General features: G+C 43.7%; 2 protein-coding genes across 4 annotated transcripts in view; one reads left to right on the plus strand and one right to left on the minus strand.

The window, feature by feature from the left end:
• The window catches only part of LOC135252172 (F-box-like/WD repeat-containing protein TBL1XR1), a 21,854-nt gene extending 1,770 nt beyond the window's left edge, over positions 1–20,084 (plus strand). Inside the window, 13 exon segments of the mRNA XM_064329969.1 lie at positions 6,944–7,046; positions 9,582–9,727; positions 9,892–10,307; positions 10,780–10,921; positions 11,995–12,058; positions 12,199–12,296; positions 12,529–12,589; positions 12,667–12,788; positions 12,862–12,936; positions 13,165–13,292; positions 13,462–13,627; positions 13,982–14,083; positions 17,416–20,084. Coding sequence (XP_064186039.1) covers positions 6,989–7,046; positions 9,582–9,727; positions 9,892–10,307; positions 10,780–10,921; positions 11,995–12,058; positions 12,199–12,296; positions 12,529–12,589; positions 12,667–12,788; positions 12,862–12,936; positions 13,165–13,292; positions 13,462–13,627; positions 13,982–14,083; positions 17,416–17,442 — 1,605 coding nt within the window. The 5' untranslated portion in view covers positions 6,944–6,988 and the 3' untranslated portion in view covers positions 17,443–20,084.
• A 6,637-nt stretch (positions 20,085–26,721) lies between these two features.
• The window catches only part of si:ch211-51h4.2 (uncharacterized), a 122,457-nt gene continuing 121,277 nt past the window's right edge, over positions 26,722–27,901 (minus strand). For all 3 annotated transcript variants that reach the window (XM_064329980.1, XM_064329979.1, XM_064329978.1), the window contains one exon: positions 26,722–27,741. The gene's annotated coding sequence lies outside the window, so the exon portion shown is untranslated. The remainder of the gene's footprint in view (positions 27,742–27,901) is intronic.

Here is a 27,901-nt window from a genome sequence, read left to right on the forward strand (position 1 = left end):
CTCTGTGTGCCTGTGGCAGTAGGGCCTCTGTGACTGTGGCAGTAGGGCCTCTGTGCCTGTGGCAGTAGGGCCTCTGTGTGCCTGTGGCAGTAGGGCCTCTGTGTGCCTGTGGCAGTAGGGCCTGTTGCCTGTGCTGTGTGGCAGTAGGGCCTCTGTGTGCCTGTGGCAGTAGGGCCTCTGTGTGCCTGTGGCAGTAGGGCCTCTGTGTGCCTGTGGCAGTAGGGCCTCTGTGTGCCTGTGGCAGTAGGGTCTGTGTGCCTGTGGCAGTAGGGCCTCTGTGTGCCTGTGGCAGTAGTGTCTCTGTGTGTCTGTGGCAGCAGGGCCTCTGTGCCTGTGGCAGTAGGGCCTGTGTGCCTGTGGCAGTACGGTCTGTGTGCCTGTGGCAGTAGGGCCTCTGTGTGCCTGTGGCAGTAGGGCCTGTGTGCCTGTGGCAGTAGGCTCGTGCCTGTGCAGTAGTGTCCTGTGTCTGTGGCAGCAGGGCCTCTGTGCCTGTGGCAGTAGGGCCTGTGTGCCTGTGGCAGTACGGTCTGTGTGCCTGTGGCAGTAGGGCCTCTGTGTGCCTGTGGCAGTAGGGCCTCTGTGCCTGTGGCAGTAGGGCCTCTGTGTGCTTGTGGCAGTAGGGCCTCTGTTCCTGTGGCAGTGGGGTCTGTGTGCCTGTTTTACTCCCTGCTGTTCCTCTGTTGTGTGAGGGCTGGGCGGGTTGAATCCTGGGGGCTGTTTTTATTGGTTGAGGCTGGAGTGGTTGTGATGAGCTCAGTCTACTGGGATTAAAGCAGCTCTCTTATTGATTGGTTGTCAGCATATCAGCCTAGAATACCTGATTACAGTCTGTAGTCCCCTCGTCTGTGTCACACAGTTTTATCTGCTGCTTCTGCCTTAAAGAACCACATTTCTAATGGCTGACATCTAATGGCATCAAATCTATAGGTGTGCTGTGGCCTGCCGATCCCTTTCAGAGTCTGTGCAGTGTTACAGTACTGCAGTGTGGATTGCTGTGTGTGGTGTCGAGTGGTGTGCTATAGTGTGTGTTAATTTTTGTATACAGCATGTGCTTGTGTGTGCATATGTATGGTGCAGTAGGGCTGGGTATGTGTGTGTGTGCTTGTGCGAGTGCATGTGCATGTGTTAGTGTGTAAGTGCGAGTGCGTGTGTGTGTGTGTGTGTAAGTGCGTGTGCGTGTGTTAGTGTTTTGCAGGTACAGTAAGTCTCTCCATTGGGGAGGTGTGTGTCTCCCTCATTACAGGATGTGTAATGATCTGAATGCCGTTACACTGTGAGATCGGCGCTGCTTCCTTCAGTCAAATCAGACGGCGGACATTTGCGCATGTATCAGGAAGTTTGGGCCGGTGTCAGATTTGCTGAGTAAAAGATAAACAGCCCTGTGAAACGATGGAAAAGACATTTGAATGGCATATCAGCAGAAATTAATCTGGAAGTTTAAGCCTGTGCATATTTGTTTAGTTGGTGATAGAAGGCATTTAAAATGCAGGCTCTGCAGTCAGTGTTTGGGAGTCGGTTAGCTTTGGCTCCATGTGTGCAGTCAGTGGCACTGACTGACCTGTCCTGTCTAATGCACTTTTCCTGTGCTGTACTGGACTGTGCTGTACCAGGCTGTGATGTACTGGGCTGTGGTGTACTGAGCTATGCTGTACTGGGCTGTGGTGTACCGGACTGTGCTGTAATGGACTGTGCTGTACTGGCATGCTGACTGCTGTGCTTACGATGTGTGAGGCTGTGCTGTACTGGGAACTGTGCTTTACAACGCGACTGACTGTACTTAACTGTGGTACTGGTGTTGTACTTGCTGAGGCTCATGTGGCTGTACTGGCATCTGTTGCTTGTTTACCAGACTGCTGTACTGGACTGTACTTTACCGGACTGTGCTGTACTGGGCTGTGCTTCACTGGGCTGACTCAATAATGTTTATTATTATCTGTGGTGTGCAGTATGATTATTATCATAGGAAGTGATTACATACAACTCTTTCTTCATTAGGTAGTAGTTTTTTAAAAATCGCAATTTTTTTCCTCGACTTGCAATTTTTTTGCCAATTGTGGTGCGCCGTGGGTCTGGACGGTTTCGTGCTTCTTCTGAGCTATGCGCCCTCATTGAAATGCATTGGGGCTTGAGGACAGTGCCAGTTGGAATTTGAAGCAAGCCTACACAGTTCCTTCTGGAATTGTAACCTTTCTAGTTTTGTATGGTATTTTACCGTGATCAGTCAGTGGCGGCAGCGTTTTGGCTGATCTGAATGGGGTTAAATGAGGGGACTGGGTGGTAAATTGGGCTGGTTGAAGATGGTACTTGTGCCAGGTTTGGAGACGTGGAGGGGGAGCCCGTGTGGACCGTGGGGCCCAGAATGCGCAGAAGGGCATAGCCGTTTGGAAAAGATCCTCCAGCCTGCTTTGTGCTTCCTGTCTTTAGAGTGAGAGAGAGAGAGAGAGCTTCCTGTGTGAGTGTGGTCTGTGTTTTCAGGGTGCGTTTGAGGGCTTCCTGTGTGAGTGTGTGTTTTTATGCTGACTTTGAGAGCTTCCTGTGTGTGGTGTCGTAATGTTTTTATTTATTTATTTCTATTTATATATTTTACAGTAAACTGGGCTGTGAGCGGGCAGTGGGTCAGTAAACTGGGTTGTGAGCGGGCAGTGGGTCAGTAAACTGGGTTGTGAGCGGGCAGTGGGTCAGTAAACTGGGTTGTGAGCGGGCAGTGGGTCAGTAAACTGGGTTGTGAGCGGGCAGTGGGTCAGTAAACTGGGTTGTGAGCGGGCAGTGGGTCAGTAAACTGGGTTGTGAGCGGGCAGTGGGTCAGTAAACTTGGTTGTGAGCGGGCAGTGGGTAGTAAACTGGGTTGTGAGCGGGCAGTGGGTCAGTAAACTGGGTTGTGAGCGGGCAGTGGGTCAGTAAACTGGGTTGTGAGCGGGCAGTGGGTCAGTAAACTGGGTTGTGAGCGGGCAGTGGGTCAGTAAACTGGGTTGTGAGCGGGCAGTGGGTCAGTAAACTGGGTTGTGAGCGGGCAGTGGGTCAGTAAACTGGGTTGTGAGCGGGCAGTGGGTCAGTAAACTGGGTTGTGAGCGGGCAGTGGGTCAGTCAAGGTGATTTCTCTGGCTGAATATGTTACATGACCAGCAGTGTACTGCTGTTTCTCTGGCTGAAAACGTCACATCCCCGTTTGCCACGATGCCAGTCTAACACCGTGTGCCAGCGCGAGGCGTGTGGCAGGTCTGTGCTCCCTGATCCCCCAGCTTTCTCCTGCCAAGAGGTACCATGACCTCATGCCACAACTTTATTTAAAACATTTTTAATCCAGGTTAAATACAAATCAAAGACAAAATTATGGTGCACTTATAGGCTAGAGAATTCGGTTAGATGGAGATTGAAGGTGAAAATCATGAGGACTGGCTCTGATTGGCTGTTACAGTGCTGGTTTGGCTGAAAGATTCTTTGGGCCAGGTGCACTTTTCCCTTATTAATTAAAGTTTGTTTACTGGGTTGGTTCAGAGGTTCACTGCTGGCAGTTATCTAATGAATATCGTAGTATTCGCCAAACTGTTAAAGGCCAGCTTCTTCATGAAAATCTCCTTTCTTAATTGATTAACCTTTTCACAGTTTCAAATTGACAAAAATAAACACAAAATAAAATTTTCGAAGCCTTGAAAATTCAACACCAACACCAACCTCCAGTCAAACCCCACTCAACCTCAACCTCCAGTCAAACCCCACTCAACACCAACCTCCAGTCAAACCCCACTCAACCTCAACCTCCAGTCAAACCCCACTCAACACCAACCTCCAGTCAAACCCCACTCAACCTCAACCTCCAGTCAAACCCCACTCAACACCAAACTGCAGTCAAACCCCACTCAACCTCAACCTCCAGTCAAACTCCACACAACACCAATATATTAAAATATTCCTTGGCATGCTGTCGAGAATGTGAATTTTTGCATGAGTTGAAGAAGATGAGTGATATTATTTTTTATACATTTGAAACGGCAGTCCTTCAGGTTCTGTGCGCTATTTTGGGTCAACCTGAACCTGCCAGAAGGTCATTTGTCACCCTACGTGTCGGTCATTTATCGAATCATCTATCTCTGTGCACATCACAGAAAGGCCTCACCTCCCCGTCTAATACAGCAGCCACTGTTCAGATGGTCTCTTATTTCAGTCCGTCCCCATGAATTCATGTTCTGTTTGTAGCAAGTTAAGAAAATAAATACCTTGTTTTCTGCTTGAATGTTTAGCATATTTGTGTAACAGTGTTTGAAATTCACTGCAGGAAAGAGGCAGCTCACCCTTAATGTCTGAAGTGTTAAACAGGTTTGAATCCTTTTGTTCTTGAAACTGTATGCCACAGAAGCAAAGTCATTTTAGCAAGGTCGGAAAATTAAAGTTTCCCCTGCCACAGCTGCTCTCTCTTAAAATAGCGCAAAACCTCAGCGCTTAGAAATGGAAATGAAACAGAAAGAAATGGAAATGAAGACGGCTCGTCTGTAGTGGTGTGTAAGAGCGTCTGAAGAGATGCAAACCACTTCCTGTGAGCCGCAAAATGTCGCATATGTCACAGCACACGTGTCACAGCACACGCATATGTCACAGCACACGTGTCACAACACACGCGTGTCACAGCACACGCATGTGTCACAGTACACGTATGTGTCACAGCACACACGTGTCACAGCACACGCGTGTCTCAGCACACATGTGTCACAGCACACGCGTGTCACAGCACACGCATGTGTCACAGCAAACGTATGTGTGACAGCACAGGCGTGTCACAGCACACACGTGTCACAGCACACGTATGTCACAGCACACGCATGTGTCACAGCACACACGTGTCACAGCACACACGTCTCAGGACAGACGTGTCACAGCACACGCATGTGTCACAGCACACAGATGTCACAGCACACGCATGTGTCACAGCACACGCGTGTCACAGCACGCACATGTCACAGCACACGCATGTGTCGCAGCACAGGCATGCCCGCGCGCTTTGGCTGCACACTGTAAGCACAGATACACAGACGCTGTTTTATGCGCTTCATAAACACCACCCTGAGCCACCTTACTGCTTCTCCCCAAGACGTTTCTCTGTTGCAGTTATGTAATAGGAACACCACTGCGTATGTGTACAGTGTTTTCTGGGGGTGGGGGGGAGGGTGTGATTTTTATGTGTGATTTTACGCACCGACGTTGGCTGGTTAATCTATCTGTACTACAGCTTGAGAATGTAGACTGTGCATAATGTGAGGAAATGTCTGGAGACCAGCGGAGAATCATTAAGCTCCTCAAGGCCAGACTGTACAAAATCTGACTGGGACCCTCTGTCAGCTTCCCTCCAACAGCCCTGCGAAGCACGTCCCCTCAGTCCTAGAGTCTTAAAAAAACCAAATATGAGACTGCGTGTCTCCCTCTCCCACTGCAGCATGCAGTGTACCCCCACAGCACACCTGCGGTATGAAGACCGCTAAATCTCAGAAAGACGCTAATTGCACTCACTGTTTGGCCCCTGACATCCCTGCTTGCGGCTATGTTTTATATTTGACTCTCACAACACAGAATTCCATTTCAGATGGTTCCAAACTGTGCTGCTAGGCTCATGTTTCTGTGAAATCACAAACTTCCTTTTGAGATAAATCTCCAAACTGCTGCTACGCTTGCCTTCTTTCCTCATCTTCCGTTTCTGCAGCCAGGGCAGCGCTGTTTCTCATTTGCATTTTTACCAGATCAGACACTTCCTGTCTTTTAGAGGCGGAGCCCACGTTCCCTTTGATCTGCCCGTAACTGAGCTCACGCTCGGAGCATCCCAGCATCGCTGCATGGGGAAGACCCATACTGGCCTGAGCGTTTGTCTCATGGTGTGTTTGGTGCTTTCCGTTATCTTGCCCTGAGTGCTGGCCAATCAGGTCCCAGCTTCATGGGTCTGAAAATGCTTGCACTTGAGAACACAGCCGGTTATCTGGTATTATGTGTGGAGCTGGATGTGAGCCAGGCTCAATAGCCAGCCTGACATTCGGCTGTAATTAAGCTGGCCTGCTGCTGCTTAGCACTGCGCAGGGCTGCAGGCAGGACATAATCATCACGGCACTGATGTGGGCTGCTGACCCTATATGAGGAAAAAGCCCTAAGTTCCATCTGTAGGGTAATTCCACTGTCAGGTGCTGCGGTGTGTGTATTACTGTGTGTGTGTGTGCGTGTGTGTGCGTATGTGCGGGTGCATCTCTTTAAGCGCCAGAGCTGTTAAAATAATTTATAACCGTTTCCTCTTAGTGTTCTATTCTTACTGGTTGTTATCGCTCCTGTTTAAAAGTGTGAGCGCTCTGGTGTGGGTTTTGACATTTCAATGATGTGATGATATGTACACACATGCACACACTCTCACACACACAAACGGTCTCACGCACACACACATTTGCACAAATACAGGCACACACACACACACTCTCTCACGCACACACTCACTCACACAGACACACACACACGCATTTGCACAAATACAGGCACACTCACACACACACTCTCTCACGCACACACTCACTCACACAGACACACACACACACACACACACACACACACGTACACACACTCTCTCACACACACACTCACTCACACACACACACACACACAGACACACACACACACACACACACACATGTACACACACACTCTTTCTCTCACACACACACACACACACACGCACTCACCAGAGCCCACTGAGGCCCAGCTCAGCCCTGGATTAGCACTGGCTGGGTGTGTTGGACACATACCCACTGCTGCAGGATGTGCACTTGTAGCCCAACGCTGCCGCTGGTGTGCGGTGGACGGTGGCGGTACTGCAGCTTGGTTTGTTTTGGTGGCTGAGTCAGTACCGCTGTTGTCCACTGTTAGCCCCTGGCAGCAGGCCCGTGTCACTAACAGTGTGTGTCTCTCTCTCCCTCCCCAGGCCTGTGTCCTCTGTGCTGACCTCATGGTGTAAACAGCACTAAACATGAGCATAAGCAGTGATGAAGTCAACTTCCTGGTGTACAGATACCTCCAGGAGTCAGGTAGGTTATATGTGCAGATACCTACAGCAGTCCGGTAGCTTATGTAGAAAGCTGTGTGTTTCATTACATTACATTACATTACAGGCATTTAGCAGACGCTCTTATCCAGAGCGACTTACACAACTTTTACATAGCATTTTACATTGTATCCATTTATACAGCTGGATATATACTGAAGCAATTTCGGTTAAGTACCTTGCTCAAGGGTACAACGGCGGTGTCCTTACCCGGGAATCGAACCTGCGACCTTTCGGTTACAAGCCCAGTTCCTTACCCACTGTGCTACACGCCGTCTTACATGCCACGTTTCAGTATGGCAATGTTCAGTGTGATGGTCTGTTCAGTTTGGCGGTGTTCAGTGTGACAGTGTTCTGTGTGACTGTGTTCAGTTTGGCAGTGTTCAGTGTGACAGTGTTCGGTTTGGCGGTGTTCAGTGTGGCAGTGTTCAGTGTATCTGTGTGTTCAGCGTGACTGTGTTCAGTGTGACAGTGTTCTGTGTGACTGTGTTCAGTTTGGCAGTGTTCAGTGTAACTGTGTGTTCAGTGTGACAGTGTTTGGTTTGGCGGTGTTCAGTTTGACAGTGTTCAGTGTGACAGTGTTCTGTGTGACTGTGTTCAGTTTGGCAGTGTTCAGTGTAACTGTGTTCAGTGTGACTGTTCTGTGTGACAGTGTTCAGTGTAAAGCCGGGCACCCACCGCACGCGTCGCGTATGCGTCGCGTAAACAGCAGGGCGAAGCAGCACGGCGCGACGCGTAGGGTGTCTCCACTGGTTCCGTTTGTGTCGCGCAAAGGCTTGCGTAAAAGCTATATATTCCTAGTAGCTCTCGCAGTCTGCAGTGGGCTTTTACATCGTGTATTTCACGTTTGTTCACGACTGTTGATTATGGGTTAAGTGAATACTTTGGTGAGAGACCTTTTTCAGTTTGTTAATTTGGTAATATTTCGTTAACTCGTAAATAGCCTACGTGAGAAAGTAAACGCTTTCAAGAAGTACCATAAACTTAAATCGCAACGTAGCCTGCATAACAATCGATCTCAAACTGTATTAATTTATTTGCTTGGTTAACAAGCGTGCCAATTTCATGAAGAATATGTAATGATCATAATAATAATAAATAATCCGTAATCAACCATTGGGAATTCCCGTGTTGTCTTGCCATTCACGTCAAAACATTTATAGGATCAGATTTAGTAAAATCAGCTAATCATGAAAAAGTCAGTAACAGTTTTAATCTTGAAGGGATATGAACACCACAACGCCATGAACACCGGAAGCTTTGAAGTACAAGTGCAATAAAGGCTTGCTTACAACTTCATTTATAAAATAGGTGCATTTTCATCGGCAAGACCACAAAATAATCTGATTTTTTTAAAGCTCTGTGGATTATCTGATTTTTATTAACAAGCCCTTTTTGAAAGCACGGCGAACGAAGACATCGGAGAAGTCAAATAGGCTGAGCAATGGTTGGTTAAAAACTATCTTCCAATACTCGAGCTAACAAACCGCTGCTCGGTGCATTCCCTTTTACGTCACTCAATAGCCTACGTCTTTCTGTCGTGTATTTTCAAATTTACCCCACCCCCTCCGCAAAATAAGACAGCGAAACTAAGTTTGCCTTTCCCCCAGGTTCCAGTTATTTATTTATTTTTACAAAACGAAAAGGCTTGTATTTTTTTTAGCTGCTTAAAAAATATCTGGGAGGTAACTAGGGACACACCCCCAGTAATATAAGAATGAAATATAAAGCAGAGCATGTATACCTAGCATTTTAGAGCATATTTCTGTGTATAAACAGGTCAACGTGACGCGCGACAAGCCGAAAAAATAGAACAGAAGCGAAAAACTACGCTTCAGTTCGCTTGTGTCGCGCGAGCTTCGCAGCCGGTACGCGACGCGTTCGCATCTGGTGGAGACGACGTCGCCCGCTGCCGTTGTAATAACAGTACTTCAACTACGCTTCAGTTACGCGCGTAATACGCGCGTAGTGCGCTCGCGGCCGATACGCGTGCGGTGGGTGCCCGGCTTAACTGTGTGTTCAGTGTGACAGTGTTCTGTGTGACTGTGTTCAGTGTGACAGTGTTCTGTGTGACTGTGTTCAGTTTGGCAGTGTTCAGTGTAACTGTGTGTCCAGTTTGGCAGTGTTCAGTGTAACTGTGTTCAGTGTGACAGTGTTCTGTGTGACTGTGTTCAGTTTGACAGTGTTCAGTGTAACTGTGTTCAGTGTGACAGTGTTCTGTGTGACTGTGTTCAGTGTGACAGTGTTCAGTGTAACTGTGTTCAGTGTAACTGTGTTCAGTGTGACTGTGTTCAGTGTGACAGTGTTCAGTGTAACTGTGTTCAGTGTGACAGTGTTCTGTGTGACTGTGTTCAGTGTGACAGTGTTCTGTGTGACTGTGTTCAGTTTGGCAGTGTTCAGTGTGACAGTGTTCTGTGTGACTGTGTTCAGTGTAACTGTGTTCAGTGTGACAGTGTTCAGTGTAACTGTGTTCAGTGTGACAGTGTTCCTAATTCAATGTGTTTGATGTGTCTGGCAGGCTTTTCTCACTCAGCCTTTACCTTCGGCATTGAGAGCCACATCAGCCAGTCCAACATTAACGGCGCTCTGGTGCCCCCTGCTGCCCTGATCTCCATCATACAGAAGGGCCTGCAGTATGTGGAGGCGGAGGTCAGCATCAACGAGGTGAGCAGCTGCGGTGCAGCGTCATCTAATGCTCACATACGCTGTATTTTTATGAGAAATATCATATAAAGTGTAATATGTACAGTGTTGTAAAATGTCATATAAAGTGTAATATGTACAGTATGATGTGAAACGGTGGTTGTTGTCCTCGGTGGCTCTGGCAGGACGGCACGCTGTTTGACGGGCGGCCGATCGAGTCGCTGTCGCTGATCGACGCGGTGATGCCGGACGTGGTTCAGACGCGGCAGCAGGCCTACCGGGACAAGCTGGCCCAGCAGCAGGCTGCTGCAGCCCCGCCCACCGCCCCGCCCAGCCTGCAGGGCGGCGCCAAGAACGGCGAGAACACCGCCAACGGAGAGAGAACGAGCCATGCCCAGCCATGACCACCGCCCAGCTGCACATCCCGCTGCTGGAGGTTGTGTCTTCACGCTCTCCTCTGACCCCCCCATAACCACTCAGATATGATGGAGGTGGACGGCGATGTGGAGATCCCTCAGAGCAAAGCCATGGTGCTCAGGGGCCACGAGTCCGAGGTGTTCATCTGCGCCTGGAACCCCGTCAGCGACCTGCTGGCATCAGGGTTAGTGTCCTTAACACGCATCCCTGACCCCTGACCCCTAACCCTGCTGGCATCAGGGTTAGTGTCCTTAACACGCATCCCTGACCCCTGACCCCTAACCCTGCTGGCCTCAGGGTTAGTGTCCTTAACGCAGCTCCCTGACCCCTGACCCCTAACCCTGCTGGCATCAGGGTCAGTGTCCTTAACGCAGCTCCCTGACCCCTGACCCCTAACCCTGCTGGCATCAGGGTTAGTGTCCTTAACACACATCCCTGACCCCTGACCCCTAACCCTGCTGGCCTCAGGTTCAGTGTCCTTAACGCACATCCCTGACCCCTGACCCCTAACCCTGCTGGCCTCAGTGTGCTTGGGGTCCCCCGCTTTCACACCTCTTACCCAGCCCCCCAGGCCGTGCTGATGGGCGTGGCTGTGGGGGGCGTGGGCGTTCGACAGCAGCAGTACGAGGCGTTTCTCTCTCTCTCTCTCTCTGCAGCTCTGGAGACTCGACGGCGCGGATCTGGAACCTGAGTGAGAACAGCAGCGGCAGCTCCACACAGCTGGTGCTCCGCCACTGCATTCGGGAGGGGGGGCAGGACGTCCCCAGCAACAAGGACGTCACCTCGCTAGACTGGAATGTGAGTCTCCCCGCAGCCCCCTTCGCCGCCCCCCACACCTTAGCGTTTGTCCTGCAGACGTGACTTGTGTCCCGTAGAGTTCTATTACTGATTAAACACTTCAATTTCAGTACCCCATTTCAGTGAATACCCTGATGCTGGTGATTAGATTTTAGGTTTAGAGAGACATAAGTGAGTCAGGGTTCCCTGGCCTGGCGGCATTAGCGGAATCCTATTTGTCCATTCCTGGAACATCAGTGCCATCTGCGGGCATCTTCACCGCTGCCAGTCTCACCTTCAGCAGACTGGGCACCAGAATTACTCCAGAGCACACGGACATGCTCATATTCCTTAAACACGCTTAGGGACTAAGGTAGGTAATGGCGTATAGGCTGCGCTGTTCATGGCTATTTGTTATAGAATTAGGGAATATAGCCTGTTAGCAGTCTTTTGTTGGGGGTCTCACAGCTCTTGCATTAGGCCTCACCAGAGGCCTGCTTTACAAAGCTGTGAATGCTCTACTGTTTCTGCAGCCTGCCACTTACGCTATAGAATATGATTTGCACTATTGAAGAAATAGATGATTTCTTTTTATTATAAGACCATGTTAGTGACTATAAATGTTGTCAGAATAAATAAAGTGGTTCATTTGTTCATTCAAAGTTAAGCATTAATAAGCAGCATTAATAAGCATTACCCAGGCTGTGATAAAATGTCAGCGGTCCTTCTCTCCTGTGCAGATTTCTCAGTCCGTGAATCCGTGTTTGTATAATTTAGTTTTTTGCCGTTATGGGTTTAATTCACAATGAAAAATCCTGTTCTAGTGATTGTTTGGACACGTCTTAAATCTCTGTGAAATATACAGCTAATTCATTGGTAGGCCTATTTTGAGTCATTTTTCTAGGCCAAATAGTAGATTTTAAGCTTATCAGTTAATCATTATTAATCGATTAATGGGTGCCGATGATCGATTAAAAGAATTGTGTGAAGTTGGCATCCCTTCTGCACACACGTGGAATGTGTGAGTAAGATGAACTCCAGCAGGCAGGAGCTGAGGCTGATTGTGAGCTGACTGATGTGTTCATCCCCGTCAGAGTGAAGGTACGCTGCTAGCTACAGGATCCTACGACGGATTCGCCAGAATATGGACTAAAGATGGTGAGTGTCTGCCTTCCTCTCTGGCTGAACAATGTGTTTTTGAGCGCACACCAGTCTCTCTTCTCGCATTCTTGTTTTGTTTTCTAATACGAATGCCTGTAATGTAATGTAATGTAATACAAGTGCCCTGTTTTTTGTAGGTAACCTTGCCAGTACCTTGGGTCAGCACAAGGGTCCTATTTTTGCTCTGAAATGGAATAAAAAAGGAAATTTCATTCTTAGCGCTGGAGTTGATAAGGTGAGGCTGTGCTATGCTATAATGCTACGCTAATGCCCATTAAATACCTCTGATTCCGCTGTGATTGGCTGCTGGAGGAGCCAGATCTTTCTGGGATTTAGCTTTTAAGCACTGAAATGACTCTTAATGGCTGTGAATGCTCCTCTTGCTCACAGCTGGAGAGTGAGGTTTATTTATAGGGGGTGGTGGCCCAGAGCATTCTGGGAATGAGGCTCTTTTTGTTTTTCTTCAGACCACAATCATATGGGACGCTCACACGGGAGAGGCTAAGCAGCAGTTCCCCTTTCATTCAGGTGAGGAGTGTGTGTGTGTGTGTGTGTGTGTGTAATGTGGCCAGTGTACTCAGTGTGTGTGTGTGTGTTTTCTGCAGCTCCTGCGCTGGATGTAGACTGGCAGAGCAACAACACGTTTGCGTCCTGCAGCACAGACATGTGCATCCACGTGTGCAAGCTGGGTCAGGACCGGCCCGTCAAAACCTTCCAGGGGCACACGGTGAGTCTCTGTCCCCCCCGCCTGAGAACGGCAGCACGCTCGGACACGCCTCTCACCCTCTCCTCTCCTCCAGAACGAGGTGAACGCGATCAAGTGGGATCCGACCGGTAACCTGCTGGCATCCTGCTCAGACGACATGACGCTGAAGGTGAGCCTAACGGGCCATTAGTGATGCCAGTGGCAACGACTGAAAACACATTCAAACAATTTTACTTGAATGGTTAATAAAAAACCATTGTGATATAAAATGAAAATAAAAGGCTAAGTGAAATGGCGGGCCGCGTGGGTTCTGCGTGTGGGACTCTCTTAAGGAGCGTGCTGAAGGGTCGGTCTGGATCCTGGCGGGTTTGGGTAAATCTGCTCTGTTTCCCTGCAGATCTGGAGTATGAAACAGGACACCTGCGTTCACGATCTACAGGCGCACAGCAAAGAGATCTACACTATCAAATGGAGCCCGACTGGGCCTGGAACCAGCAACCCCAACGCCGGCCTCATGCTGGCCAGGTACGGCGCTGCTCTGTCTGTCCTGCAGGGGCGCTGCACTTTGTCTGTCCTGCAGGGGGGTGCTGTGTCTTGGTTTCTTGGTTACACAGTCAGCTCTCCTCACCTGGCTTCCCAGGTGCGACTCAGCTCCTGTTTTTAAGGTGAATGGCGAACCCTGCTCTCTCCGCAGTGCGTCGTTTGACTCGACGGTGCGGTTGTGGGATGTGGACCGGGGCGTGTGCATCCACACGCTCACCAAACACCAGGAGCCCGTGTACAGCGTGGCCTTCAGCCCCGACGGCCGCTTCCTGGCCAGCGGCTCCTTCGACAAGTGCGTCCACATCTGGAACACACAGGTACGCCCACATCTAGAACACACAGATATGCCAACACACCTGGAACACAGGTACACCCACACACCTGATACTGACAACCACACCTGATACTGAGGAATACACCTGTGGATGAGGTGGTCCGTGGATGAGGTGGTCGGTGAATGTGGTGATCTGGATGTGGCAGAGTATGGGTGCGGCAGGCTGTGAGAATGACGGTCTGTGGATGTAGTGGTCTGTGGATGTAGTGGTCTGTGGATGTGGCGGTCTGTGGATGTGGCGGTCTGTGGATGTAGTGGTCTGTGGATGTGGCGGTCTGTGGATGTGGTGGTCTGGTGAAACTCGGGTGAAATGACGGTCTTTTTTGTCTCCTCACAGACGGGCGCTTTAGTCCACAGCTACAGGGGAACTGGCGGCATTTTTGAAGTTTGCTGGAATGCAGCAGGTGATAAAGTGGGAGCAAGTGCATCAGATGGATCTGTGAGTACCATCAGATTATTACTGAGTCAGATTAAATACCATCAGATTATTACTGAGTCAAATTAAATAGTCAGATTATTACTGAGTCAGATTAAATACCATCAGATTATTACTGAGTCAGATTAAATACTGAGTCATATTAAATTACTGAGTCATATTAAATACCATCATATTATTACTGAATTAGATAAAATACCGTTAGATTATTACTCAGCCAGATTAAATACCGTCAGATTATTACTGAGTCAGATTAAATACCATCAGATTATTACTGAGTCAGATTAGCCAGATTATTACTGAGTCATATTAAATACTGTCAGAATATTACTGAGTCAGATTAAATACCATCATATTATTACTGAATTAGATTAAATACCGTCAGATTATTACTGAGTCAGATTAAATACTGTCAGATTATTACTGAGACAGATTAAATACTGTCAGATTATTAGAGTCAGATTAAGTACCGTCAGATTATTACTGAGTTTAATTAAATAGTCTGATTATTACTGAGTCAGATTAAATAGATTATTACTGAATCAGATTAAATAGAGTATTACTGAGTCAGATTAAATAGTCAGATTATTACTGAGTTGAATTAAATAGATTATTACTGGGTCAGATTAAATGGTCTGTTTATTACTGAGTCAGATTAAATAGATTATTACTGAGTCAGATTAAATAGTCTGATTATTACTGAGTCAGATTAAATAGATTATTACTGAGTCAGATTAAATAGTCTGACTATTTCTGAGTCAAATTAGTCTGATTATTACTGAGTCATATTGAATACTTTCAGATTATTACTGAGTCAGATTAAATAATCTGATTATTACTGAGTTTGATTAAATAGTCTGATTATTACTGAGTCAGATTTAATAGATTATTATTGAGTCAGATTAAATACCGTCGGATTACTGAGACAGATTAAATACTGTCAGGTTATTACTGAGTCATATTAAATAGTCAGATTATTACTGAGTCAGATTCAATTTATTATTACTGAGTCAGATTAAATAGATTATTACTGAGTCAGTTTAAATAGTCTGTTTATCACTGAGTCATTAAATATATTATTACTGAGTCAGATTAAATACTATTAGATTATTACTGAGTCAGATTAAATAGTCAGAATATTGCTGAGTCAGATTCATCATATTACTACTTTGTCTGACCATTATTGAGTCAGATTTAAATGATTATTACTGAATCAGATTAAATAGACTTCTTATTACTGAGTCAGTTTAAATAGTCTTTTTATTACTGACTCAAATTAAATAGATTATTACTGAGTCAGATTACTACAGAATCAGATTAAATACTGTCAGATTTTTACTGAGTCAGATTAAATAGTCTGATTATTACTGAGTCAGATTAAATACTGTCAGGTTAAATATTGTCAGATTATTACTGAGTCGATTAAATATTGTCAGGTTATTACCAAGTCAGATTAAATAATCAGATTATTACTGAGTCAGATTAAATAGTCAGAATATTACTGATTCAGATTAAATACCGTCAGATTGTCGAGTCTGATTAAATAGTCATATTATTACTGAGTCAGATTAAATAGTCAGATTATTACTTTGTCTGGTGAAATTTTGTTTTATTATTACTGAGTCAGATTAAATAGATTGTTACTGAGTCCAATTAAATACTCTGATTATTACTGAGTCAGATTAAACATGGTCAGATTACTGAGACAGATTAAATACTGTCAGATTATTACTGAGTCAGATTAAATTGTCTGATTATTACTGAGTCAGATTGAATAGATTATTACTGAGTCAGATTAAATACTATTAGATTATTACTGAGTCAGATTAAATAGTCAGAATATTGCTGAGTCAGATTCATCATAATTACTACTGAGTCAGATTAAATAGAATATAACTGAGTCAGATTAAATATGGTCAGATTACTGAGACAGATTAAATAGCTTATTACGGAGTCCAATTAAATAGTCTGATTATTACTGAGTCATATTAAACATGGACAGATTACTGAAACAGATTAAATACTGTCAGATTATTACTGAGTCAGATTAAATTGTCAGATTATTACTGAGTCAGATTAAATTGTCTGATTATTACCAAGTCAAATTAAATAGATTGTTACTGAGTTAGATTAAATAGATTACTACTGAGTCAGATTAAATACTTTTAGATTATTACTGAATCAGATTAAATAGTCAGAATATTACTGATTCAGATTAAATACCGTCAGATTGTCGAGTCTGATTAAATAGTCATATTATTACTGAGTCAGATTAAATAGTCAGATTATTACTTTGTCTGGTGAAATTTTGTTTTATTATTACTGAGTCAGATTAAATAGATTATTACTGAGTCCAATTAAATAGTCTGATTATTACTGAGTCAGATTAAACATGGTCAGATTACTGAGACAGATTAAATACTGTCAGATTATTACTGAGTCAGATTAAATTGTCTGATTATTACCAAGTCAAATTAAATAGATTATTACTGAGTTAGATTGAATAGATTATTACTGAGTCAGATTAAATACTATTATATTATTACTGAGTCAGATTAAATAGTCAGAATATTGCTGAGTCAGATTCATCATAATTACTACTGAGTCAGATTAAATAGAATATAACTGAGTCAGATTAAATATGGTCAGATTACTGAGACAGATTAAATATCTTATTACGGAGTCCAATTAAATAGTCTGATTATTACTGAGTCATATTAAACATGGACAGATTACTGAAACAGATTAAATACTGTCAGATTATTACTGAGTCAGATTAAATTGTCAGATTATTACCAAGTCAAATTAAATAGATTGTTACTGAGTTAGATTAAATAGATTACTACTGAGTCAGATTAAATACTTTTAGATTATTACTGAATCAGATTAAATAGTCAGAATATTACTGAGTCAGATTAAATAGAATATAACTGAGTTAGATTAAATAGTCAGAATATTCCTTAGTCAGATTAAATATTCAGAATATTCCTGAGTGAGATTAAATACTGTTAGATTAAATAAACAGAATATTCCTTAGTCAGATTAGTCAGAATATAACAGAGTCAGATTAAATAGTCAGATTATTACTGAGTGAGAGTAAATACTGTCAGATTAAATAGTCAGAACATTACTGAGGCAGATTAAATAGTCAGAATATTACTGAGTCAGATTAAATACTGTCAGATTGCCGAGTCAGATTAAATATTCCGTTTGAGTCAGATTAAATAGCCTGATTATTACTGAGTCAGTTAAATAGTCAGGTTATTACTAAATCATATTAAATTCTGACATTATTGTTGCATCACATTAAATGCTGTCCTGTATTGCCCCTGCAGGTATGTGTGTTAGACCTGCGGAAATAGCGCTGCTTGCTGGAAGCCATGGACCGACTATGAATGTGTACATAGCCAAAACGACTGTCTCCATCCCATACTGCTGCATGGCCAGCCACTGCAGCCAATCACTGACCCTCCTGGACAAGGGCACACCCCCTCACCTACAGGCTCCGCCCACACACAGACATACAAGGGACTTCTGTGTCACGGAAAAAGACAAGGAGAAAGTGGACCCATATATGTACCATTTTGGAAATATATTTTCTGTTTTGTTCTTCAAAACCAGTCTCAATAAAAAAAAAAGAAAAAATGAAAAAAAAGGTTTTTCTTTGTTGGTAGATGAGTTTGCGCGAGACGGGCTTTCTCCACCCTGCAGCCAGCCACCTGCTCTTTCAGTTACAGCAGCATGACTCAGAGGGCGAGCCCACTCCCTCCCCCCTATGGAAATGCTCCTTCGAAATAAATGTCTTTGGTACTGTATGTTTTGTTCGAGGGGGGCTCTGATATTTACAACTTTTCTTTCCTTTCACTTGTCACCTATAAATGCAATTGCTTTTTTTTCATTACTTTCATTCTGTCAAGTTTTTGGAAATGCAAGAATACAATGGGCACAGAAATTTGTCAATCATCATTTTGCTTTAAAGACGTAATTATGGTTTGTGCACTGTTGATAAAACATAAAAATATCATTCATAGAACTTTCTGGACAAAGGTGTACTACTGTGCCTGTTCTCAGAAAGCACTATTCTTTAGTAAACTGCAGATGACGTGTCAGTCATCCCCAAAAAGACACGTCAGTATTAATGACTGATGATGTGTAGCTTTTAAAGCTGGGGTCCAGAGCCCTGGCCTGGAGAGCCAGAGGTTCAGACCCCCGAGACCAGGGCGGGATTCTGAGGGACTGAGACACAGGCTGTGTGACTCTCGGACCCGGGTTTGGGGCCCTCTGTCTGATACAGAAGCGCACTGGCTGTCCTCCGGTGTCTGACTGGTTTTAGGTTTATTTTTCCAGCTCAGACCAGCGTGTCCCGGTACCTGCATCCCAGGCGATGGTTCTGTTGGGTCTGGCGCTGTGTGCCAGTGTCGGGCAGACTCCTGGCTCTGGAGCTGAGCAGGTTTGGGTCATCTTGTGCTTAAAGGCTTCAGTATCACACCCGCTGTGCTCGCTGCCCCCCCCCCCCCGTCCCAGCTGTCTGAACACATTCGATTGTTCCTTACAGAACTGGAGGCACTTCATACAGAAGGGTTTGTCCAGTGAGAAGCTTGGTACCGCAGGGTGCTGAGGCTGCTCAGGCTAGTGAGCACAGAAGAGCCCACGGTAGGGAGAGGACTGGGTAAATGAGATTAATGCAGCTATATAGACGTCTGTTTTCACAGGAGATTTTGTGTTGCTGCTCAAATCTAAGGGAAGCGGTCTGTTTCAGTCTGTTACTGTTCTTTTCCAACGCCACTTTGCTGCAGATACGCATCATGTGAGTGAAGTCTGTCATGCAACAGCTACTATGTCTGTTTTTTTTTTTTAATACAGAATGCCATGTGATCGTCACAGCAACAGCATCCCCACCTTATTTCTGTTCTTTTCTGTGAACCCATCCACATTTCAGACCCTCTCCTGTACTGAAGCAGGTGAAGCAGATTAAATGACTGGTGCTTCAGCCGCAATGGCTTTCACAGCACTGGCTTGTGCTCTGATTGGCCAGGGAGAAGAGGAAGAGGGCGGAGCTTGGCCAGCCTGTCCGTCACCATCCCGCAGTAACCAGCACACCTGTGCTTCAGTCTCTTTTTTTAAGCCTTACGTGTTCGTTTGATGTGTAGGATATCACGACTTATAATCTTTAAAGTTTTATACAGTGTAGAACTTTTGAATGCTGTATAAAGTTTGTCTACTTTAAGTAGATTGTACCATCTGGACTCTATTTATTATACAGTCTGACAGTGAAAATGGCTATTTTATGTTTTTAAAGAATATTTAGTTTTGTTTCTGCAGGCCTGTTTTCCTCCCATTGTCACCAGAATTCTGATCTGATTCTTACTCTGTTTGCCCCGGAGAGCGTCTGTACTCAGATAAATTTTATAATTATATAATTATCACTTTTCTTTGTAGCTGTTAAGGCAAAAGGAGTAAAAGTGAGCAGAATATTGGGCGTGTGGTGTCACCTTGGACCGTGTGTGTACCACCGGTCTGTAGTGACCGCTCCCTGTAGGCCGCATGCGTACCACCGGTCTGCAGTGACCGCTCCCTGTAGGCCGCGTGCGTACCACCGGTCTGCAGTGACCGCTCCCTGTAGGCCGCATGCGTACCACCGGTCTGCAGTGACCGCTCCCTGTAGGCCGCATGCGTACCACCGGTCTGCAGTGACCGCTTCCTTTAGGCCGCGTGTGTACCACCGGTCTGCAGTGACCGCTCCCTGTAGGCCGTGTGTACCACCGGTCTGCAGTGACCGCTTCCTGTAGGCCGTGTGTACCACCGGTCTGCAGTGACCGCTTCCTGTAGGCTGCGTGCGTACCACCGGTCTGCAGTGACCGCTCCCTATCCACATTCAGGCTTTATTTTCTGACTAAATCACATCCAGTTTTCTGTTGCCGATTCTCTTTGCATTGTATTGATCTGTTGTACTTTGAATCAGATCTGAAAAAAAAAGTCCAGAATAAAATATATTTTGATATTATCGTGTGTGTGTGTGGTTGTCAATGGTGAACATAACCTGGTTTAGGAACGCAACTTTAATGTGATAGTGTGTGTTTGTTGAAGTAGTGGCGCACACCATTTCCACAATATCGACTGAGTATAATCACTTCAGAAGCCAGTCTACCACTTTGTTGTTTTCCACATTATGACTCTAAAAAAAACTATTTTATGAACCTGTTTCATTTGTTAAAAAAGAAAAAGAACAGTGTCAAAATTTTGGCTTATCCAAAATCATTAACAAACCCACGTTCTAACCTTCCTTCAAGCTGCTGAACACAACCGTAAACTTGCCTCAACCCTCAGACTTACGGTTTTCCTAACCCTAACCCTAGCTGAACCCTAGTTTGAGCCCTAAACCCTAATTGAAGCCTTTGGTACCTTTGAAAACATCAGAAAGCCCATTTAAAATTGATGGAAAACATGGTAAATATGATGAATACAATAATACAAATGCAAAATAATATGTTTGAGGTCATTTAATGAACAAAAATGTTTTCCCTAAAAAAATACGCATTTATTACACATTTTCTATGTTCATAAGTACTGATGCTACTAGAGAAATGTTTTGGTTCATTCAAAATCATTAACAAACCCATGTTCTAACCTTTCTTCAAGCTGCTGAACACAATCGTAAACTTGCCTCAACCCTCAGACTTACGGTTTTCCTAACCCTAACCCTAGCTGAACCCTAGTTTGAGCCCTAAACCCTAATTGAAGCCTTTGGTACCTTTGAAAACATCAGAAAACCCATTTAACATAGATGGAAAACATGTTCAATATCATGAATACAATAATGCAAGTGCAAAATAATATGTTTGAGGTCATTAAATAAACAACGTTTACCCTAAAAAATATGCATTTATTACACATTTTCTATGATCATAAGTACACATGCTAAAGAGACATTTGTTGGTTCAATCAAAATCATTAACAAACCCATGTTCTAACCTATCTTCAAGCTGCTGAACACAACCGTAAACTTGCCTCAACCCTCAGACTTACGGTATTCCTAACCCTAACCCTAGCTGAACCCTAGTTTGAGCCCATAACCCTAATTGAAGCCTTTGGTACCTTTGAAAACATCAGAAAGCCCATTTAAAATTGATGGAAAACATGGTAAATATGACGAATACAATAATACAAGTGCAAAATAATATGTTTGAGGTCACTTAATAAACAACGTTTTCCCTAAAAAAATCTGCATTTATTACACATTTTCTATGATCATAAGTACAGATGCAAAAGAGAAATTTTTTGGTTCATTCAAAATCATTAACAAACCCATGTTCTAACCTTTCTTCAAGCTGCTGAACACAACCGTAAACTTGCCTCAACCCTCAGACTTACGGTTTTCCTAACCCTAACCCTAGCTGAACCCTAGTTTGAGCCCTTAACCCTAATTGAAGCCATTGGAACCTTTGAAAACATCAGAAAACCCATTTAAAATAGATGGAAAACAAGGTAAATATCACGAATACAATAATACAAATTCAAAATAATATGTTTGAGGTCATTTACAAAACAAAAATGTTTTCTCTAATAAATATGTGTTTATTATACATTTTCAATGGTCATAAGTACACATGCTACTAGAGAATTTTTGGTTCAATCAAAATCATTAACAAACCCATGTTCTAACCTTTCTTCAAGCTGCTGAACACAACCGTAAACTTGCCTCAACCCTCAGACTTACGGTTTTCCTAACCCTAACCCTAGCTGAACCCTAGTTTGAGCCCTAAACCCTAATTGAAGCCTTTGGTACCTTTGAAAACATCAGAAAGCCCATTTAAAATTGATGGAAAACATGGTAAATATGATGAATACAATAATACAAATGAAAAATAATATGTTTGAGGTCATTTAAAAAACAAAAGTGTTTTCCCTAAAAAAATATGCATTTATTACACATTTTCTATTTTCATAAGTATTGATGCTACTAGAGAATTTTTTTGGTTCATTCAAAATCATTAACAAACTCATGTTCTGACCTTTCTTCAAGGTGCTGAACAACCGTAAACTTGCCTCAACCCTCAGACTCACGGTTTTCCTAACCCTAACCCTAACCCTAACCCTAACCCTAGTTTGAGCCCTAAACCCTAATTGAAGCCATTGGTACCTTTGAAAACATCAGAAAGCCCATTTAAAATTGATGGAAAACATGGTAAATATGATGAATACAATAATACAAATGAAAAATAATATGTTTGAGGTCATTTAATGAACAACAATGTTTTCCTAAAAAAATATGCATTTATTACACATTTTCTATGCTCATAAGTACACATGCTAAAGAGACATTTTTTGGTTCAATCAAAATCATTAACAAACCCATGTTCTAACCTTTCTTCAAGCTGCTGAACACAACCGTAAACTTGCCTCAACCCTCAGACTTACGGTTTTCCTAACCCTAACCCTAGCTGAACCCTAGTTTGAGCCCTAAACACTAATTGAAGCCTTTGGTACCTTTGAAAACATCAGAAAGCCCATTTAAAATTGATGGAAAACATGGTAAATATGATGAATACAACAATACAAATGCAAAATAATATGTTTGAGGTCATTTAATGAACAAAAATGTTTTCCCTAAAAAAATACGCATTTATTACACATTTTCTATGTTCATAAGTACAGATGCTACTAGAGAAATGTTTTGGTTCATTCAAAATCATTAACAAACCCATGTTCTAACCTTTCTTCAAGCTGCTGAACACAACGTATTAGGCCACCTAGCTCAGGTTAACTTAACCCTATACCCTGTTTGAGCTAACCCTATGAGAGTTGGTACCTTTGAAACACAGCCCTTAATGTGGAAACTCGTAAAGATGTACAAACAATTGCAAGACATAGCTTAACCCCTATAATGAACAACTGTTTCCTAAAAAATGCATTATACAATTTTCTATGCGCTATTGATGATAGAAAGTTGGTCATATCAAAAGCAGTACAAACCATTTCTAACCTTTCTTCAAGCTGCTGAACACATGTAAACTTGCCTCAACCCTCAGACTTACCGTTTTCCTAACCCTAACCTTAGCTGAACCCTAGTTTGAACCCTAAACCCTAATTGAAGCCTTTGGTACCTTGGAAAACATCAGAAAACCCATTTAACATAGATGGAAAACATGTTCAATATCATGAATACAATAATGCAAGTGAAAAATAATATGTTTGAGGTCATTAAATAAACGTTTTCCCTAAAAAAATATGCATTTATTACACATTTTCTATGTTCATAAGTACACATGCTACTAGAGAATTTTTTTGGTTTATTCAAAATCATTAACAAACCCATGTTCTAACCTTTCTTCAAGCTGCTGAACACAACCGTAAACTTGCCTCAACCCTCAGACTTACGGTTTTCCTAACCCTAACCCTAGCTGAACCCTAGTTTGAGCCCATAACCCTAATTGAAGCCATTGGTACCTTTGAAAACATCAGAAAACCCATTTAAAATAGATGGAAAACAAGGTAAATATCACGAATACAATAATACAAATTCAAAATAATATGTTTGAGGTCATTTACAAAACAAAAATGTTTTCTCTAATAAATATGTGTTTATTATACATTTTCAATGGTCATAAGTACACATGCTACTAGAGAATTTTTTTGGTTCAATCAAAATCATTAACAAACCCATGTTCTAACCTTACTTCAAGCTGCTGAACACAACCGTAAACTTGCCTCAACCCTCAGACTTACGGTATTCCTAACCCTAACCCTAGCTGAACCCTAGTTTGAGCCCATAACCCTAATTGAAGCCTTTGGTACCTTTGAAAACATCAGAAAGCCCATTTAAAATTGATGGAAAACATGGTAAATATGATGAATACAATAATACAAGTGCAAAATAATATGTTTGAGGTCATTTAATAAACAGCAATGTTTTCCCTAAAAAATATGCGTTTATTATACATTTTCAATGGTCATAAGTACACATGCTATGGAAAACAAGGTAAATACAATAAAACAAATTCAAAACAAGTTCAAAAAAATTAAAAAAAAAATGTTTTCCCTGAAAAAATATTCATTCATTATACATTGTGTATGGTCATAGATACAGTTGAGGCCAAAAGTTTACATACACCCAGGCTAAAGATATTCAAACTCAGTTTTTCACAACTCCACAACTTCAATGTGTCCATAACGTAACACAAAACATTGGCTAAAACACCGACACTGCAACATGGGGAGTCACGTTAATTCCCTGCTTAGCAACCGAGTGCAGCTATCGCCAGGTAGTTTTCTAAGTTCTGTGAACATCACATTCAGACAGTGTACCGACAGCTATTAACTAGCTAGCTACGTATCATACTATCAGATATCATAGTTCATTCATTGACAACTAGCGAGCTAACATTGACGTTAGCTGGCATATTGATAGGTAACGTTACAAATATAAGATTAACGTTACCGTTCTTTCCAACCGCTGTGAGTAACTGACTTTACCTGACATTGTCATAAAAGTTTTCCCGACCGTGAAAACCATAGACATGTATATATGTCTATGGTGAAAACTGCCTGGCTTGGTTCCTACGCCAATGGAAATAACATACACGGACATCTATCACTTTACATCCACAAACCAAGTTTATTTTTACTTAGCGTTTTCTGGCTGAATCTTTTGATTGTACTTCTGAGCTGCTGCTGCTGCTACTGTTTGTTTGTCGCGGCGCCAGCACTTCCCGCTTCCTGCACGTAACGTAGGACCCAACCTGAACTATGGGAATAGGTCTGGCTATATTGTGCCTGACTGTAATTCTGGCGCATGCGCAGTTTTTTTCCTTTTGGGAGGAAGCATTGCAGTTGCGATTTTTGCATTTCTTTCATTATAGTAGGAAATTGAGAATTGTGATATTGTAACGTTTACATTGTTTGGTCATTATGAATGCTATTACGCATTATGATTTAATGGGGATTTGGAAATATAAGAGTAAGGAGATAATTGATAAATTGATGTGTTGGATTGGCTGGGGGGAGGAGCTACCTGGACATAGTTGTTCTGATCTCAGCCCCAAGTCAGCCTGAGCTGGGATCTTGGTATCATACAGCAACTGATTTGTAAGCTATGAAGAAGTTAAGTGTTCTTGAAATTAGTCGCAGCTTGAAATTTGTTGTTTTTGTTAGTTTGTGTATGTCTATACTTTTCCACGATAAGTAGACTCTTATCTCTGTAAAAATCTCTGCACTCACTGCCCACAGTAAGTAAATACCAACACTGATTTTTGGGGAAAAAAAAAAAAAAAAAAAAAAATCAACTTCCTGCGCCTCTTTGATGGCAATGTTTACCCTCGCCGGAGTCAGGGCGTGACCCATACAACGGACCCTGATTTCCCCAAACACACGCATTAGACACAAAGGATCTCTTTAAAGACACAGACACACATGCAACTTTACACAGAAACAGGATTTTACCAGGCCCCTGAATGTGTGATTTGTGTGGAGACTAATTGCTCTGGTTCAACAGAATGTGCACGCAGAAGACAGATTCTGAAGGCCACCAAAACCCTCGTCAATGCATTAAAACCAAAGTGGCAATTCTAGATCTTTCCCTCTAGCAGTTCCTAAAGAGCTTCTTGGCTACAAGACAACAGGACGCAAGAAAAATTATTCCACTCATCACCACCTAGTCACCATTCAGCCAATTAGCAACCAGATATATCGAACAGAACCTGGCCAGGACCCTACAGAACAGGGACCTGCTCCACAACTGCATGATCATCTCTGCCTAAGACAAGAACATAAACCTCAAGGCAGGGGCGTGTCTAAAGGGGTGGCACGGGGGGGCACCGCTCCCCCCTGAAATATGATTGCCCCCCCTGGTGCCCCCCCAATGCCACTGGGCTAGAGTACTCTCAATTTGACAATGCCCAACGCCATTGGATCAGAGCGCTGTCAATCGCTGCCTGATTCATGTAATACCACCTGTATTAGGGCACAGGCACTTCACAAGGAGCCTGAAAATCATGCCCAATGTTTTCTAAGCCAATTTTCAACGCTGTATTTATTTCTGATAGAATTCTCTGATGCCCCCCCCCGAATGGTTCTTGGTCCCCCTCATTAAAAAAATCCTGGAATCGCTCCTGCCGCAAGGCCCATCTGGTAAGCAGCAAACTGCCAGAAGTCAACACTGTACAGACACCCGGCCTCGTGTTATACAAACAGGCCACAACTGTCAGGAGCAACACGACAAACACAACAATTAAACACAATCAACACAAAAACAGCATATTTGTGTCATAAAGCATAATCACTGTGACATAAAAGTACACCATATGATCAAAGGTATCTGGACACCCCTTGGTCTGGGACTGTTTTTCATGGTTTGTGCTAGGCCCCTTAGTTCCAATAAAGGCTAATCTTAATGCCTTATCATTTATTATTATAAAGGTATTTCACCAAAAAATTATATATAGTCGCATGTCCCAAAAATGAAAATTTGGATGGTTCAAAATGAAAGTGTAACACTGGCTGTCACCACCCTTACACAAGCTCCCAACCCTAATTCTGTCTCAACCCCAACACCATATTCCTACCCATAACCCTGACCCAAAACCACATTTCTAACACTAACCCTCACTTGCACTGTTGAACACAAAATACTGATGACAAACAAGTGGAAACACATTGAATACTTTATTCCTTATAATACCACAAGTTCAGGGAAGACATAAATTCAATGATTCTGCCCATGGTACATTTGTTTGTTTTTATGAGTTTGACGATTATTTAATCAAACACTTGGCACTCATTCAAATGAATTGCAAGCATGTTCATCAGGAATACTGTACAGTCTGAGGGCTTGGGCTCCACATCCTGCTGATTCATTCTAGCCCTTACGCTAAGTGGGGAGTAGAAATGGTTAAAATGAATTAATTTTTTTAATTTATTTTTTATTTATTGCTTTTTTATATGAAAAAGTTTTATCTGTGATGTTTTGTGGGGTTTTTCCCAGAACCCCAGCCTGAACAAGTGCATTGTGGGAAAGTACAGTCACACGGCTCGTCAGCTTTACGGTCATGCATCAGTCTTCACCGTCAGACAGGAAGGGGTTAATGTGGAATGTTCCAGCTGTGCAGAAACGGGGTACGGGATGAGGGACGTGACCAGCCACACAGCGCGGGCCCGTCTGGGTTTGGGGTTTGGGTTTGGGGCTCAGGGCAGGGAGGTGTTGGGTATGGGGGTAATTGGGGGTTTGGGGCTCAGGGCAGTGGGGTGTTGGGTATGGGGGTTTGGGGGTTTGGGGCTCAGGGCAGTGGGGTGTTGGGGGTTTGGGGTGTTGGGTTTGGGAGTATGGGGGTTTGGGGCTCAGGGCAGTGGGGTGTTGGGTTTTGGGGTTTTGGGGCTCAGGGCAGTGGGGTGTTGGGTTTTGAGGTTTTGGGGCTCAGGGCAGTGGGGTGTTGGGGTTTGGGGTTTTGGGGCTCAGCGCAGGGAGGTGTTGGATTTTAGGGGTTTGGGGTTTTGGGGCTCAGTGCAGGGAGGTGTTGGTAATCGGGGACTGCGTTTGGATCCAGCTCTCCGCCACCTCGGTCAGGGTGCTGAAAACGTCGTACCCCACGGCAAACAGGAAGTAGACGGGCAGAATCCTGTGCATCCAGAACATTCTCTCACTCACAGGCAAAGGCACCGAGAGGTGTCTGTAATAACAACAATAATCATTATTAAAAACAATAGTAATAATAATAATTGAACTTAACAACTCAAACAACACCAATATTTATCCCTCCACAAGGAGGATAGAGAATAGGACTGAGTGGGGGGGGGGGTAGAGGTATTATTTTTAAATTTTTAAACAGC

This window comes from Anguilla rostrata, chromosome 4 (assembly GCF_018555375.3).
Source record: "Anguilla rostrata isolate EN2019 chromosome 4, ASM1855537v3, whole genome shotgun sequence".
NCBI classification, from domain to species: Eukaryota; Metazoa; Chordata; class Actinopteri; order Anguilliformes; family Anguillidae; genus Anguilla; species Anguilla rostrata.